The 12,931-nt window shown below is 45.0% G+C and overlaps 1 protein-coding gene across 1 annotated transcript in view; it reads left to right on the top strand.

Moving 5' to 3' along the window:
• LOC311228217 (uncharacterized protein) overlaps positions 1-9,903 on the top strand; it is a gene marked incomplete at its 5' end in the record, with an annotated part of 45,332 nt that extends 35,429 nt beyond the window's left edge. The window contains 2 exons of the mRNA XM_084314128.1: positions 5,427-7,003; positions 8,962-9,903. Coding sequence (XP_084170254.1) covers positions 5,427-7,003; positions 8,962-9,501 — 2,117 coding nt within the window. The 3' untranslated portion in view covers positions 9,502-9,903. The remainder of the gene's footprint in view (positions 1-5,426; positions 7,004-8,961) is intronic.
• Positions 9,904-12,931: the final 3,028 nt, after the last annotated feature.

The following is a 12,931-nucleotide window of genomic DNA, read 5'->3' as shown; positions in this document are numbered from 1 at the left end:
CTTGTTTACACCAGGGTCCCCCATTTTCAATTCATCACCTGATCTAGACAATAATAATAATAATAATAATAATAATAATAATAATAATAATAATAATAATAATAATAATAATAATAATAATAATAATAAATTGTATTTGTATTGCACTTTTCGTTCACTAGGATCCCAAAGTGCTACAGGGTTAAAAAATTAAAAAATTATTAATAATAATACAAATAAAATACAGAATTAAAATAAAATAAAAATAGAACATAGTTAAAAACATAGTATAAACAAAAAACAGCACAAGAAAGAAAATTCAAAAGAAAAAAAGAAAATAGCAATCAAAGGCCTTTTGAAACACAGGTTTTCAGGCCTGCTTTAAAAGAGTCCAGGCTCTGTGGTGCCCTCGGCTGGATGGGGAGGCTGTTCCACAGGCGTGGTGCAGCCGTGCAGAAGGCTCGGCCCCCCATGGTGCAGAGCCGGGTACTGGGGACCTGAAGGAGCAGGCTACCTGCGGATCTGAGGGTGCGGGTGGAGGATTGTGGAGTGATGAGTTCCCGTAGGTAGAGGGGTGCGTGTCCGTTTATGCAGTTATGGGTGAGCATCAGGATTTTGTAGTTGATCCGGGATGAGACGGAGAGCCAATGTAGTGAGTGGAGGATGGGGGTTATATGATCGTGTTTACAGACTCTCATCAGGATCCTGGCAGCGCTGTTCTGGATGTATTGCAGCTTTTGGATGCTCTTGCCAGGAATCCCGATGAAGAGTCCGTTACAGTAGTCCAGTCTTCAGGAGACAAAGGCATGGACAAGCTTCTCTGCGTCTGAAAGGGTTAAAGTGGGACACAGTTTGGATATATTTTTTAGGTGATAGAATGAGGTCTTGCAGAGGTGTTTTATGTGGATGTTGAAGGTCAGGTGGGGGTCAAATCGAACCCCCAGATTTGTGACCCTCTATACCTGATCTAGACTCACCTGATCTAGACTCTATATACCTGATCTAGACCCTCTATACCTGATCTAGACTATTTATACCTGATCTAGACTCTATACCTGATGTACTGGTAAAAATATAGCTTGATTATCCAAAATGGCCGTCCGCTGCCACGCGCAAGTCAAAACAATGGACTTCTTCGTCGTCTTGTTTCACCTTTCCCCACTCTCACCCGCCCGTGTGGGATCTCTTTCGGAGTGGACGCTCGTTGGCTAGAAAGGTGATCAAAAATGTTCGCCATCAGCAGTGATTGGGCAGTTCAGGACCGGTCATTACCGGACATGGTAATTTGACGGAGAGGTCTGTCAAATGACGCTCGCCGGATATATCATCATGTTGAGAACCGAAGCACGCAGACGAGTGCAAAGTACCGCGCCGTGAATAAATGTGTGGTGTTAATACGCATTTGCGTTAACACATTCTTTTCACAGCCCTAATAACTAGGGGTGGAACGGTACGCATTCGAACCGTACACCGTTCGGTAAGACCTCCACCCTTCGGGGCATGTGTGTACTGAGTCCCCTCCTCTACTCCCTGTACACACACGACTGTGTGGCTCAGCGGAGTAGCAATACAATCATCAAATTTGCTGACGACACAGTGGTGGTGGGCCTGATCTCTGCCAACGACGAGAGGGCCTACCTGGAAGAGGTCAAGGTCCTGGCGGGATGGTGCCAGGAAAACAGCCTCTCCCTGAACGTCAGCAAAACAAAGGAGATGATTGTGGACTTCAGGAGGTCGGGGGTCAAGGACTACAGCCCCCTCAGCATCGACGGGGCACCGGTTGAGAGAGTCAACAGCTTTAAGTACCTCGGAGCCTACATATCCGAGGACTTGACATGGACCACACACATTGACAGTGTTGTGAAGAAGGCACGACAACGCCTCTACTTCCTCAGGCGCCTAAGGAAGTTCCAAGTCAGTCAGAAGATCCTTAAGAACTTCTACTCATGTACAATGGAGAGCATCTTGACCGGCAACATCACCTCCTGGTTTGGGAATAGCACTGCACAAGACCGAAGCAGACTACAAAGAGTGACACGTTCAGCCGAACGCACAATTGGAGGGGGGCTCCCCACCCTCCAGAACATTTACAACAAGCGTTGCAAGGGCAAGGCTAAGAGAATCATTAAAGACTCCAGTCACCCGAACAACTGCCTCTTTGAACTGCTGCGGTCAGGCAAGCGATACCGGAGTCTCAAGGCGAGCACAGAAAGACTCAGAAGAAGCTTCTATCCCCAGGCCATCAGGCTGCTAAACGAACAATGAACACTACACAACAACAACCACCAAACGCACATAGCACACACATCCACACGCACACACTCACTTTAAACAAACACACTGTAGCACCCACTCCACACACTTTATAGCACACACCCACTTTAAACAAACACACTGTAGCACCCACTCCCCACACTTTATATTTATTGATGAAGGATTGCACTACAACTCGTACACCTTACTGTAAATTGTACCTAAATTGTACCTCATCCCATTTCTGCTTTGCACTATATAGTACTGTACATTAGTACACTGCATAGTATTGTATATTATATGGTAACTCAGAACATTGTACATATGTCTATACCGAACACTGTGACCTCATTTCTTCTTCTAAATTACATGCTATACTATGTTATTTGATACTATCTTGTCTAGCACAGTCTCTGGAGCGTAACAGTAAGAAGCATTTTGTATGAAAGTATTCTGTACTTCTGTATGACAACTATTAAAGAAACTTGAAACTTGAACTTGAAACTATTGTTCGGTTATAATGTTAGCCGCAAGCTAGGCTAACGTTAAATTAGCCCCAAGCTAACCCTGTAAAACACAGTGAAGTGACTCCATGACACCAGTTCCATTTGGTGGGGAAGGGGGGGGTATATTGACGTGGTTTGACAACAGAGGTTCAAAGATAACTTCATATTTATTTATTTATTGGCTGTTGGTTTATATTATATCATCAGGGCTTCTCCTTCCAACGCAGTGTTACTGTTGACTATTTACTTCCTTGTGTGACATCACTTCAAAAACGGCATCCAAGACACTCAAAAAGCAAAAGCGAGTTGAGTCGATTAGGTACAATGCAGTGAAAAGCGGCATAAGAGAATACTTATTCTCATGCAATTACAAAGTAAATATATATTTAGTACACATGATTTATTTATTTTAAATAACACAGTGACTTTTCCTTTTTGATAAGAAAGTCTAGTGCTGGTTGAGCATATGCATACTTTATGTTGATGGGCTTTGTCTATAATATGGCCACAAAAATAGAAAGGTTTAATTATTTTGTTTGTTTGCACTAAGTTAACACTTTGACAAATGTTGCCTATATTTTTTAGTCAGTTTGGTCTTTGTGTGCCAAACTTAACACATTCCCTAATCTCACTCTATAAGACCAGAGCTAAATCTATACTTTATAGTATTGCTATCTGTCCATTCTCATTGTCAATTGAGACCATAAACCGTCCCTTCAAAATGGCTTAAAGAAATAATTTTTTCATCAATACGTATAGCCTCGTGAATATAAGCGTTATATGGGATTTGGGCTAGTATATTTCCTGGAAGGCGAGATACAGGGCGCTAAGCTAATAACATTAAATCGAACAGCGTTTCGGCACTACAGAAGCTAGAGCTAAAACGCAAAATGCATATTGTCGGTATTCATGGTCCACCATGAATGCATGAAGGGGGGGGGCGGGGGACGTTGTTTCTGATTGATTACCAATAAATGCGTTAGCCTCAGTAGCCACATTCGCTGATCGCCTGGTTGGCTATGATAACAAGGCCTGATCAGCATGTAATTTACGTGAAAAAGATCTTACCGTGGGCCGGTTGGATCCCCAAAAGGATTTCCCAGTTATCGATCGCCATCTGGTAGATCGATATGTCCATTGGCTGATGATATATTCCTTTACTCCATAGTGAATTCGGCGTCGCAAAAGGTATTCCAAGCTACCGGCTACACGTATAGATCAGGGGCGGAGCTAGGGGGTGGCTACCTGGGCTCAAGCCCCGGATGTATTCTGAAAAGCCCCGAATCTATTTAAAAGAAAATTATTATTATTTTTAATTTTTTTATACAATTCATCATTGTTACATGAAAATATGTTTGCACCAGATTTAGCAGAAGCTAATTTCCATCTGTGGTCTATCCAGCTGCTAACTGTATTTGAGTGAGTTAAGTCTTGGTGTTATGGTAGACTCAGACCCAAGCTTTAAATCACAATCAACAAGTTGACAAAAACGTAATTCTTCCACCTTAGAAACATAGCTAAAGTACGGCCATTTATAAATCAAAAGGACGCTGAAAACCAGATCCATGCATTTATCTCAAGCCAACTCGACTACTGTAATGCACTCCTTACCGGCCTCCCAAAAAAATACGATAACTATTTTATTGCAATGCACTATTGCATTATTTTATTCTATTTTACTAACTATTTTATTGCACTGCACTATTTTACTTTGTATCAGTGAATCATAGACGCCTGGCCATAAGAGCATTCGGAGCATCTCTGCTCTCCCACTATTGAACTTGGGGGAGCAAAGGTATGATCTTGCTCCACCACTTTTTGATTATATGAAAAATATGATATATCCCCCCCAATATATAAATACTACGTTATGGTTAACTGAGTTTTATAGTGAAAAGAGCAGCTTTATTGGTCAAGATTGAAGGCTCTATATTGCAGGAAATTGCACGTACAGGTTCATTAAATAAAAAAAAAAATGTCGTGGAGGGGGTCGTGCATGACCCCCTCCAAACCACCCCTTGCCTGCAAAAAAAAATACAAAAAAAAAGGGGGGGGGGGGCATCTGGGCTAAGCCCCGGATCTCCTACAATCCTAAATCCGCCCCTGGTATAGATTCCAGCTAACGGTAAACTCCATTCAAAGTAAAAAGAAAAAAGAAAAAAGAAAGCACCGTTCTGCCACAGGGAACAGTGCATTATCGAGACAGCGCCCCTACGAGGATCTGGCCGGTAATGCACTTTTCAGAATTCCAAGAGTGGGGTAAATCTGCAGTGCCGCTCGTGACATTGAGTAGGTTATTAAAATGGAATAAAAGCCAAAACAACCTTGCCACGGACATGTCCGTGGTTGGCCCTCTACTGTTGGATCCGAAACACGGACATGTCCGTGGTTGGCCGGGAATTTTTACCAAATAAATGAGAAGCATGTTTAAATCAGCAATGCCTCCCCTCTCTCTCCTAGCTCTAACCGTCCCTGTCGAAATAATGTGCCTGATGTCAAACTGTCTCATTCTTTCAGTTTTTGCATGACTACGTCCTTGAGAATAACTGAAAAGTTAAATAAAAAATAAATAAAAAAAACAACGTATACCGAACCAAAAACCGTGACACCAAAACCGTGATACGAACCGAACCATAGATTTTGTGAACCGTTCCACCCCTACTAATAACACTTGCCCTCTTCTTTTAGTTGCTGAAACTGCCGGCACCTCACAGGCACTGGCAAGAGTTTCCCGTCCAATCCGAGTAAAATCCCTGCAGAAACGTCCCTTCCTGCAACGGACGTGGGAAGAGAAGGTCTTGGTGAAGATACTGGGGCCCGATCGACCCGCCCTGGAGAAATGGCAGCTTTCGGCAGACGGCAACAAGCACATGAAGATCTTCACGAAGTGCTTGTACGGTAAAACGTCCTGGCTCACCGGCTGCTGCCAGGACCGGGCTCTGTTCTGCTTCCCATGCCTGCTCTTCCAGGCCGTGGGCACAGACCCGGCATGGACCGTGGCGGGGATCACCGATATGGAACATTTAGCAGCAAGAATAGAGGCACATGAGCGGCATGGGGGCCACATGGAAAATGTGCTCAAGCTGATGCAGTTCGACAAGGAGTCTGCTTCTGCTCAGCAGGGGAAGTCAGTCGGCGTCCAGCAGCACAACGAGGAAGTGACCACGAAGCGCTGCATCTTATCCAGGATGACCGACTGCGTGCTGTCCGGCGGCACCGTCGTATTCGCTCCGGAGAGCGGCAGCAAGACGAACGCGTCTCTGAGGAGCACGGGACCGTTTTCCGGTTTACTAGACTTTGTGGTCAAACTTGACACCATCCTGCACCACATGGAGTGTTTCTTGGGGTTCAGAGGCCGTTCCAAGGCGTCCGTGATCGACGACTGGCTGGACTGCATGCTGTCCGTGATGCGGGAACACGTCCGTGCGGAGATGGGCGGCGCCGACTTCCTGTCGTTCAAGTTCGACGAGAAGTCCGGCATCTTCTCCGCGCGGCGCCAGCGGCTGCTCGCGTACCGCTACGTCGACCGGTCCAACGACACGTCCGACGAGTTGCAAGAGAGATTTTACGAGTTCATCCCCGTCCAGAACATGATGACGGACGAGATCGCCAGAACCCTGTTGGGCCGCCTGGATGCCGCTTTGACCGACGTACGCGCTGCCGGGGGAGTGCCGGGTGAAATAAAGCGTGTTTACCCGCACACGCCTGGCGTTTACCAGCTCCACTCCTACACGTACCGGCTGGGTCCAGTAATGCAGCAGGTGACCAGCCGCATCCCATCCATCAGTGCTTTCTTCTCCAACGTCAGCACCCTCTGCGCTTTCTTCTCCTCTCCCGCGACGGCGAGCGTGCTCCGTGCGGTGATCGCGCAACATTCCACGGGATCCGTCCCCGCACAGTGGGACTTCCAGAGCAGCGGCGTGTACATTGTGTCCGAGCACAGGGAAGATATGGCCCGTTGCCTGGAGCTCATCGTGTCCAGCGGCGAGCCGCTCCGTCCTGAGACCGTGCAAGAGGCGCAAGTGTTTCAGAGACTGCTGGAGGACGAGGAGTTCGACTTCCTCCTGGATCTGTTCCACGCCGTCATGCCGCATGTGGACGCTCTCTCTGGACGGCTCCAGGATACGGTCTCTCCTCAGGTCGTCCTGAAGAGCTTCACAGAAACGATGAGGGGGATTAAGACGTCCGTTCCCTCTCTCTATGCTAAACGCAAGATGTCTCCAGTACAGCAGGACCAACTGGATTACCAGGCGATGGCTGCAGAGGTGAGTGACATCACATGTATTGGCTTGTTGTTCATTCATGTTGCTGGTGGTATAGTGGTGGTACAGTATTGGAACATTGGTGTGAAATTGGTTATTTATTATAATAAAATATGTACTTATGATCAAAAAGCTATTGATTTTGACATTAATTTGGTAATTGCAATTTTGCTTGCAATTTTCAGTTGAGTAAGCGTTTGGACAAATTATATACAAGACTATTGCTGTATGCTACGGTCCAGATTTGGGTATCCAAGTTGTTGTTTTTTGCGGGGCTACCGGGAGCTTGGTGCATCTGGCGAGAGCTTGGATGGAAGAATGCAAGAATTTAAATTTCAAGTTCAAGTTCTTTAATAGTTGTCATACAGAAGTACAGAATACTTTCATACAAAATGCTTCTTACTGTTACGCTCCAGAGACTGTGCTAGACAAGATAGTATCAAATAACATAATAACATAATATAGCATGAATTTAGAAGAAGAAAATGAGGTCACAGTGTTCGGTATAGACATATGTACAATGTTCTGAGTTACCATATAATATACAATACACAATACTATGCAGTGTACTAATGTACAGTACTATCTAGTGCAAAGCAGAAATGGGATGAGGTACAATTTTAGGTACAATTTACAGTAAGGTGTACGAGTTGTAGTGCAATCCTTCATCCATAAATATAAAGTGTGGGGAGTGGGTGCTACAGTGTGTTTGTTTAAAGTGGGTGTGTGCTATAAAGTGTGTGGAGTGGGTGCTACAGTGTGTTTGTTTAAAGTGAGTGTGTGCGTGTGGATGTGTGTGCTATGTGCGTTTGGTGGTTGTTGTTGTGTAGTGTTCATTCATTGTTCGTTTAGCAGCCTGATGGCCTGGGGATAGAAGCTACTTCTGAGTCTTTCTGTGCTCGCCTTGAGACTCCTGTATCGCTTGCCTGACCGCAGCAGTTCGAAGAGGCAGTTGTTCGGGTGACTGGAGTCTTTAATGATTCTCTTAGCCTTGCCCTTGGGGGGACATGCGTTGCTATTCCTAGCACTATTTGGGCAACTTTACACATTTCCTGTGAGTCTATTGAAGACCTCTGTAAGGTTTTTTTCAAAAAAAATGCATTGTTTTATATTTCTAATCAAGTACTCGACCATCATTTTTCAGCTTAAGCACTTTGAGTGACAGTCAGTCCACACAGTCTGCGACTGGTAGAGAGAGAGAGAGAGAGAGAGAGTATTGATAAGGCTCCCTCCCTCTCTCTTTTTTTCTCTCCCTCTCGGGTGTGCCGCGCGGCAGCTTGGGGGGGGGGCCCTCCCTACCTCCCTTTTTTTCTTTCTTTCACTCTCCCGTGTGCCGCGGCAGGTCCCCCCCCCCAAGTGTTCCCGAATGCTCTCTATCTCTCTCCCTCCAGAGTGCATGCAGAGTATGAGGAAGTGGTTTCCACTCGCTGTGTACAGTCAGTCTAGGTAGATTGTGGGCGGGCATTAGCTACAACCACAGAGCCAATCACATCACTGTCTGCTACCCAGAGCCTGAGTAACGTCACTCAGGCCTTCAAATCAGGATGGCCTAATTTACTGGAGCAGGAAATGATCTGAGCTGAATCAGAGCAATCCGCCAATATGGTATTTAGACACTAAAACACATTGATACTAACTCCTATTACTATAATACAATGCTAGAGACTGAAAAATGACATTTATAATGCATGTCACCTTTAAAGTGCAGCTGCCAGTTCAGTGTCGCTATGTTTTTTATTTTTATTTTGTATGGTTGTGAATTGGTATTAAATTTAGCTCTAAGTGGTATTAGAAAAAAGGCCTTAAAAGGTCTTAAATTGAACTTGTTGAAACCTGCAGTTACCCTGATTAAGAAGAGCGGTCACCTGAATAAGACCTGCATGTGTATCTCAGTCTGTGACCTAATGAAACACAAGTTCCCATAATCCCCTTTGTAAAGCTGCTGTGTTGTCACTCCCCAGGTGTGTGACGTCATCGTGTCCCACGCCGAGGAGCTCTTCTCCTTCAACGGACACGCTCACACCGCCGCGTTGCTGCGCGCCGACATGTTCCCGCGGTACAGAGCGGAGTTCCCCGACGCGTCCCTCTGCGTCGTCGTCCACGCCTACCCGGTGCTGAACGAGGCCAAGCTGCGGGCGGAACTCTCCCGCGTCTACGGCGGCGAGGAGAAGGAGAAGGAGGAGCAGCTGCGGGCCTGCGGCGGTCGGGCCGTAGCCATGCTGAAGCACTTCACCCGAAACAACCTGAAGGGCGTGTTCTCGGAGACCGTGGCTCTGCTGAAGATCCACGTGACCACGCCCATGTGCACCGAGTCCCAGGGGCCCGTGTCCACCCGGGGCAGGATCGAGGCCTTTCTGAAGAGCCCCGCGCCCGGGCGGCAGCTCAAAGCCATGGTTTCCGTCGAGAGGGAACTGATTTCTGACATTCCGGACTTCACCAAAAAGGTCATAGAGAAATTTGCAGCTCTGGAAGAGAGAAAAGCAGTGTTTATGTACAAGTAGACCGAAGATGCACCGTTATGCTTTGCAACTGCAGTCGATATTCTCATAAAGTCTGTGTTTAGCCGCTCCTATCTCTGTCTTCTCTCTATTATGTAGCTATTGTCCAAGCGAATGAGTGAATGAATGGGAATCGAAGAGAGATGAGAGACATTTTTGAGAGGAATCGAACAAAAATGGAGAAGTGGCGGAAGTACTGCAATTATTATTTGAATGTAAAGAAATCTACGAGCCTACTCAGGGAAGGCTAATTATTATTATTTGAATGAAAAGAAATTACTACTCAGGGAAGTAGCCTACTGTAGGCCTACAACTGTACTTTTTATTATGCCTAATTATTTCACAGTGGCACAGGATCATTTGCCAAGCTTTTGTTAATTTTCAAATTAAACTAATTGCATCTTGTTATGTGAATGAATGAATGAATGAATGAAAACTTTATTTAACAGATTGCAGAATGGGTACAATACAGTACGGCTCAATACATACAATTGTTAAGGGGATGCAGACCTGAGAAAGACGTTTGTCTTGTTTCCATCAGGGTCCCCCATTTTCAATTCATATAGACATATATGACATACATGACATACAGATAGTCAGTACTGCTAGTACTGCTACATCTATACATTTATGACATACCAGATTTGCAAATACAGTACTTTTTGTGATACAGAAGGAGTCAAGAAAAGGGAGTATATACATTTGACGTAGAAACTGTACATTGGAGGAGGTTGGGTGGGGGGGGTTGGGTACATTGGGATATTGACAACCATACTGGGTAATTTACATTGGAGGTGGTTGGGGGGGGGGGGCGGGGGGCACACTGTATAAACAAGTAACACTGTACATTGAGGGGGGGGGGGAGGAGACACTGTACAAACAAACACAATTGTACATTGAACTATTGACAAAACCATACTAGGTAAATTACTGTACATTGGAGGGGGTTGGGTTAGGATATTTACAGGGGCCAGTGTTGAATTGCAGTCTCCCGTAGGTGTCCCTTGAGAGAGGTTTTGAAAGTGGGTAGTGATCCACATTCCTTTACAGCTTTGGGTAGGGCGTTCCACATTGATGTGGCATAATTGCGAAACGTGTTTAGTCCCTTATTTGAGCCGAATCTGGGTTTAACATGATTTGTGGAGCTCCCTCTGGTGTTGTGATCGTGGTATTCACTGACCTTTGGGAAGTATTTTGACATGTACATGGGTACCTTGGTCGTGTAGTGTATCTTGTAGACCAGGCCCATTGCAAGTTGTTGTACTCTGTCGTCTACTCTAAGCCATCCTAGGTTGTCAAAGTGGGCAGGGGTGAGGTGGGTTCTAGGAGTAAGGTCAAGCAGTAGTCTGACCAGTTTGTTTTGAGATGTTTGTAATTTTGTTTTTAGCGCCTTTGAGGTGCTTTGGTACCATGAGGTGCAAGCATAGTCGTAGTACCCCTGAATGAGTGCTCCTGCCAGAGTCTTCAGGGTGTTCTTGTTTACCAGAGAGGAGATCCGGTACAAGAATCGAGTTCGTTGGTTGACTTTTTTTATTACATTGGATGCCATTTTGTCACAGGAGAGATTAGCCTCTAGGATGGAACCCAGGTAGGTAATTTCATCTTTCCTTGTGACAATATTGTCACCCACTGTAACTGAGAAGCCGTCGGTCATGCTGAGTTTGTTATTTGAACCGAAGAGAATGGACTCTGTTTTGCCCATGTGTAATGATAGTTTGTTATCAGCGAGCCATATGCAGATTCTGCCTAGTTCCGAGCTGAGGGTTTTTTCAACCTGTAACTTGTTCTTGTCAGAGACCAGCAGGGCTGAGTCGTCCGCAAACAGGAACAAGTTGCAGTCACAAGCTGACGACATGTCATTTGCATAAATTAGGAACAGTAGCGGTCCTAGTATGCTTCCTTGTGGAACACCACAGCTCACTGTGAGGGGGGGGGATAGAGTACCGTTTACCTCCACCATCTGTTCCCTCCCCTCAAGGTAGGATTGCATCCAGCTCACTGACTATCAAAACCAATTGCTTTTAGCTTGTCAATCAGAATGGAGTGATTGACCGTGTCAAAGGCCTTTTGTAGGTCCAGCATGACCATGCCGCAGTATTTGCCTGCGTCCACCTCTTGTTTGATGTGGTCATTCAAATAGAGAAGGCATGTGTCAGTGGAGTGGGATGTTCTGAAGCCAGATTGGAATTCGTAGATTAGATTTTTTTCCGCTAGGTACTTTTCGACCTGTTCGTAGACTATTTTTTCCATGACTTTCGAGATGGAGGTGAGAATAGAAACAGGGCGGTAGTTGCCTGGGTCTAATTTGCTGCCCTTTTTGTGCAGAGGGGTCACCCTCGCAATTTTGAAGTTAAGTTAACCTCTTAACTGGCGCCCCCAAAAGTGGCCATTTTAGTATTCGTTTTTGTTAGTAACATTGATGCTGCATATTCTTGACTATAGATAATACAACATGTGTGTTATTAGCAGTGTTGGGCAAGTTACTTTTAAAAAGTAACTAGTTACAGTTACTAGTTACTTCTTCCAAAAAGTAACTAAATTACTCACTCTGTTACAAATTATAAAAGTAACTAGTTACTTCAGAAAGTAACTATTGCGATACTTTCAAGTATTTTTTTTTACATAAACAACATACACACATCTAAACTATTTTAATGTTGCTGTGGGACAAAGTGAGACTAGCCTCCAATCAAATGCCATATATGTAGATATTATTATAATTACTATGTTTATATAGTGGATCATACAAATACAATAGATGTTTTGGAACTTTTGATCATGTATTGCCCCTCAATAGGCCACAACTGGGCAACATTAAATTATGCTTGTTAAGCACTATACAAGCGTCGGAAGAGGAGGATGTGTGTGTGTGAGGAGGGAGCCACAGACGATAACCCAGTCAGGATGTACAGGGGGCCCTGTGTGTGTTAATGGGTGTGTGTGGAAGGAGACAGCCACGAGGTCAGCAGGTCACTCAAGCTAGTGAGCGACACAGACTGAGAGACGCCCTGGCTACAGCGTGCATCAGACAATAGGTGCACAGATACATAGGATATTGACAACAAATATTACTACATCAATGAACTAAAAAACTATCAGATACACACTTTTCCTTCCCTCAATGCCCTCTGGTATGACTCCGAGAGGATGGCAGTTTTGAAATCTTGTGTGATGTCCATGTCGAATACTTTTTTTACATCCCTGAATACATCATTCCAGAAGTGACATAGTTTTGGGCATATCCAGAAAATGTGTGTATGGTTACCTATTTGTTCACCACATCCCCTCCAGCATTCGCTTGTGGGAGTCGTACCTGCTTTACCTACTAATGACCTTCCATTTATATATATTCTCTCCAGGAATTAGAATTAGTCACCTTATGTGCTTCAGTACAAACATCGAACCACTCCTCTTGTGAGATCTCCTGTTGGAG

Source organism: Notolepis coatsorum (assembly GCF_963971535.1).
Source record: "Notolepis coatsorum genome assembly, chromosome: 5".
Classification (NCBI taxonomy): domain Eukaryota; kingdom Metazoa; phylum Chordata; class Actinopteri; order Aulopiformes; family Paralepididae; genus Notolepis; species Notolepis coatsorum.
The sequence above is the reverse complement of the archived record's forward strand: the minus strand, read 5'-3'. Positions and strand labels throughout refer to the sequence as shown.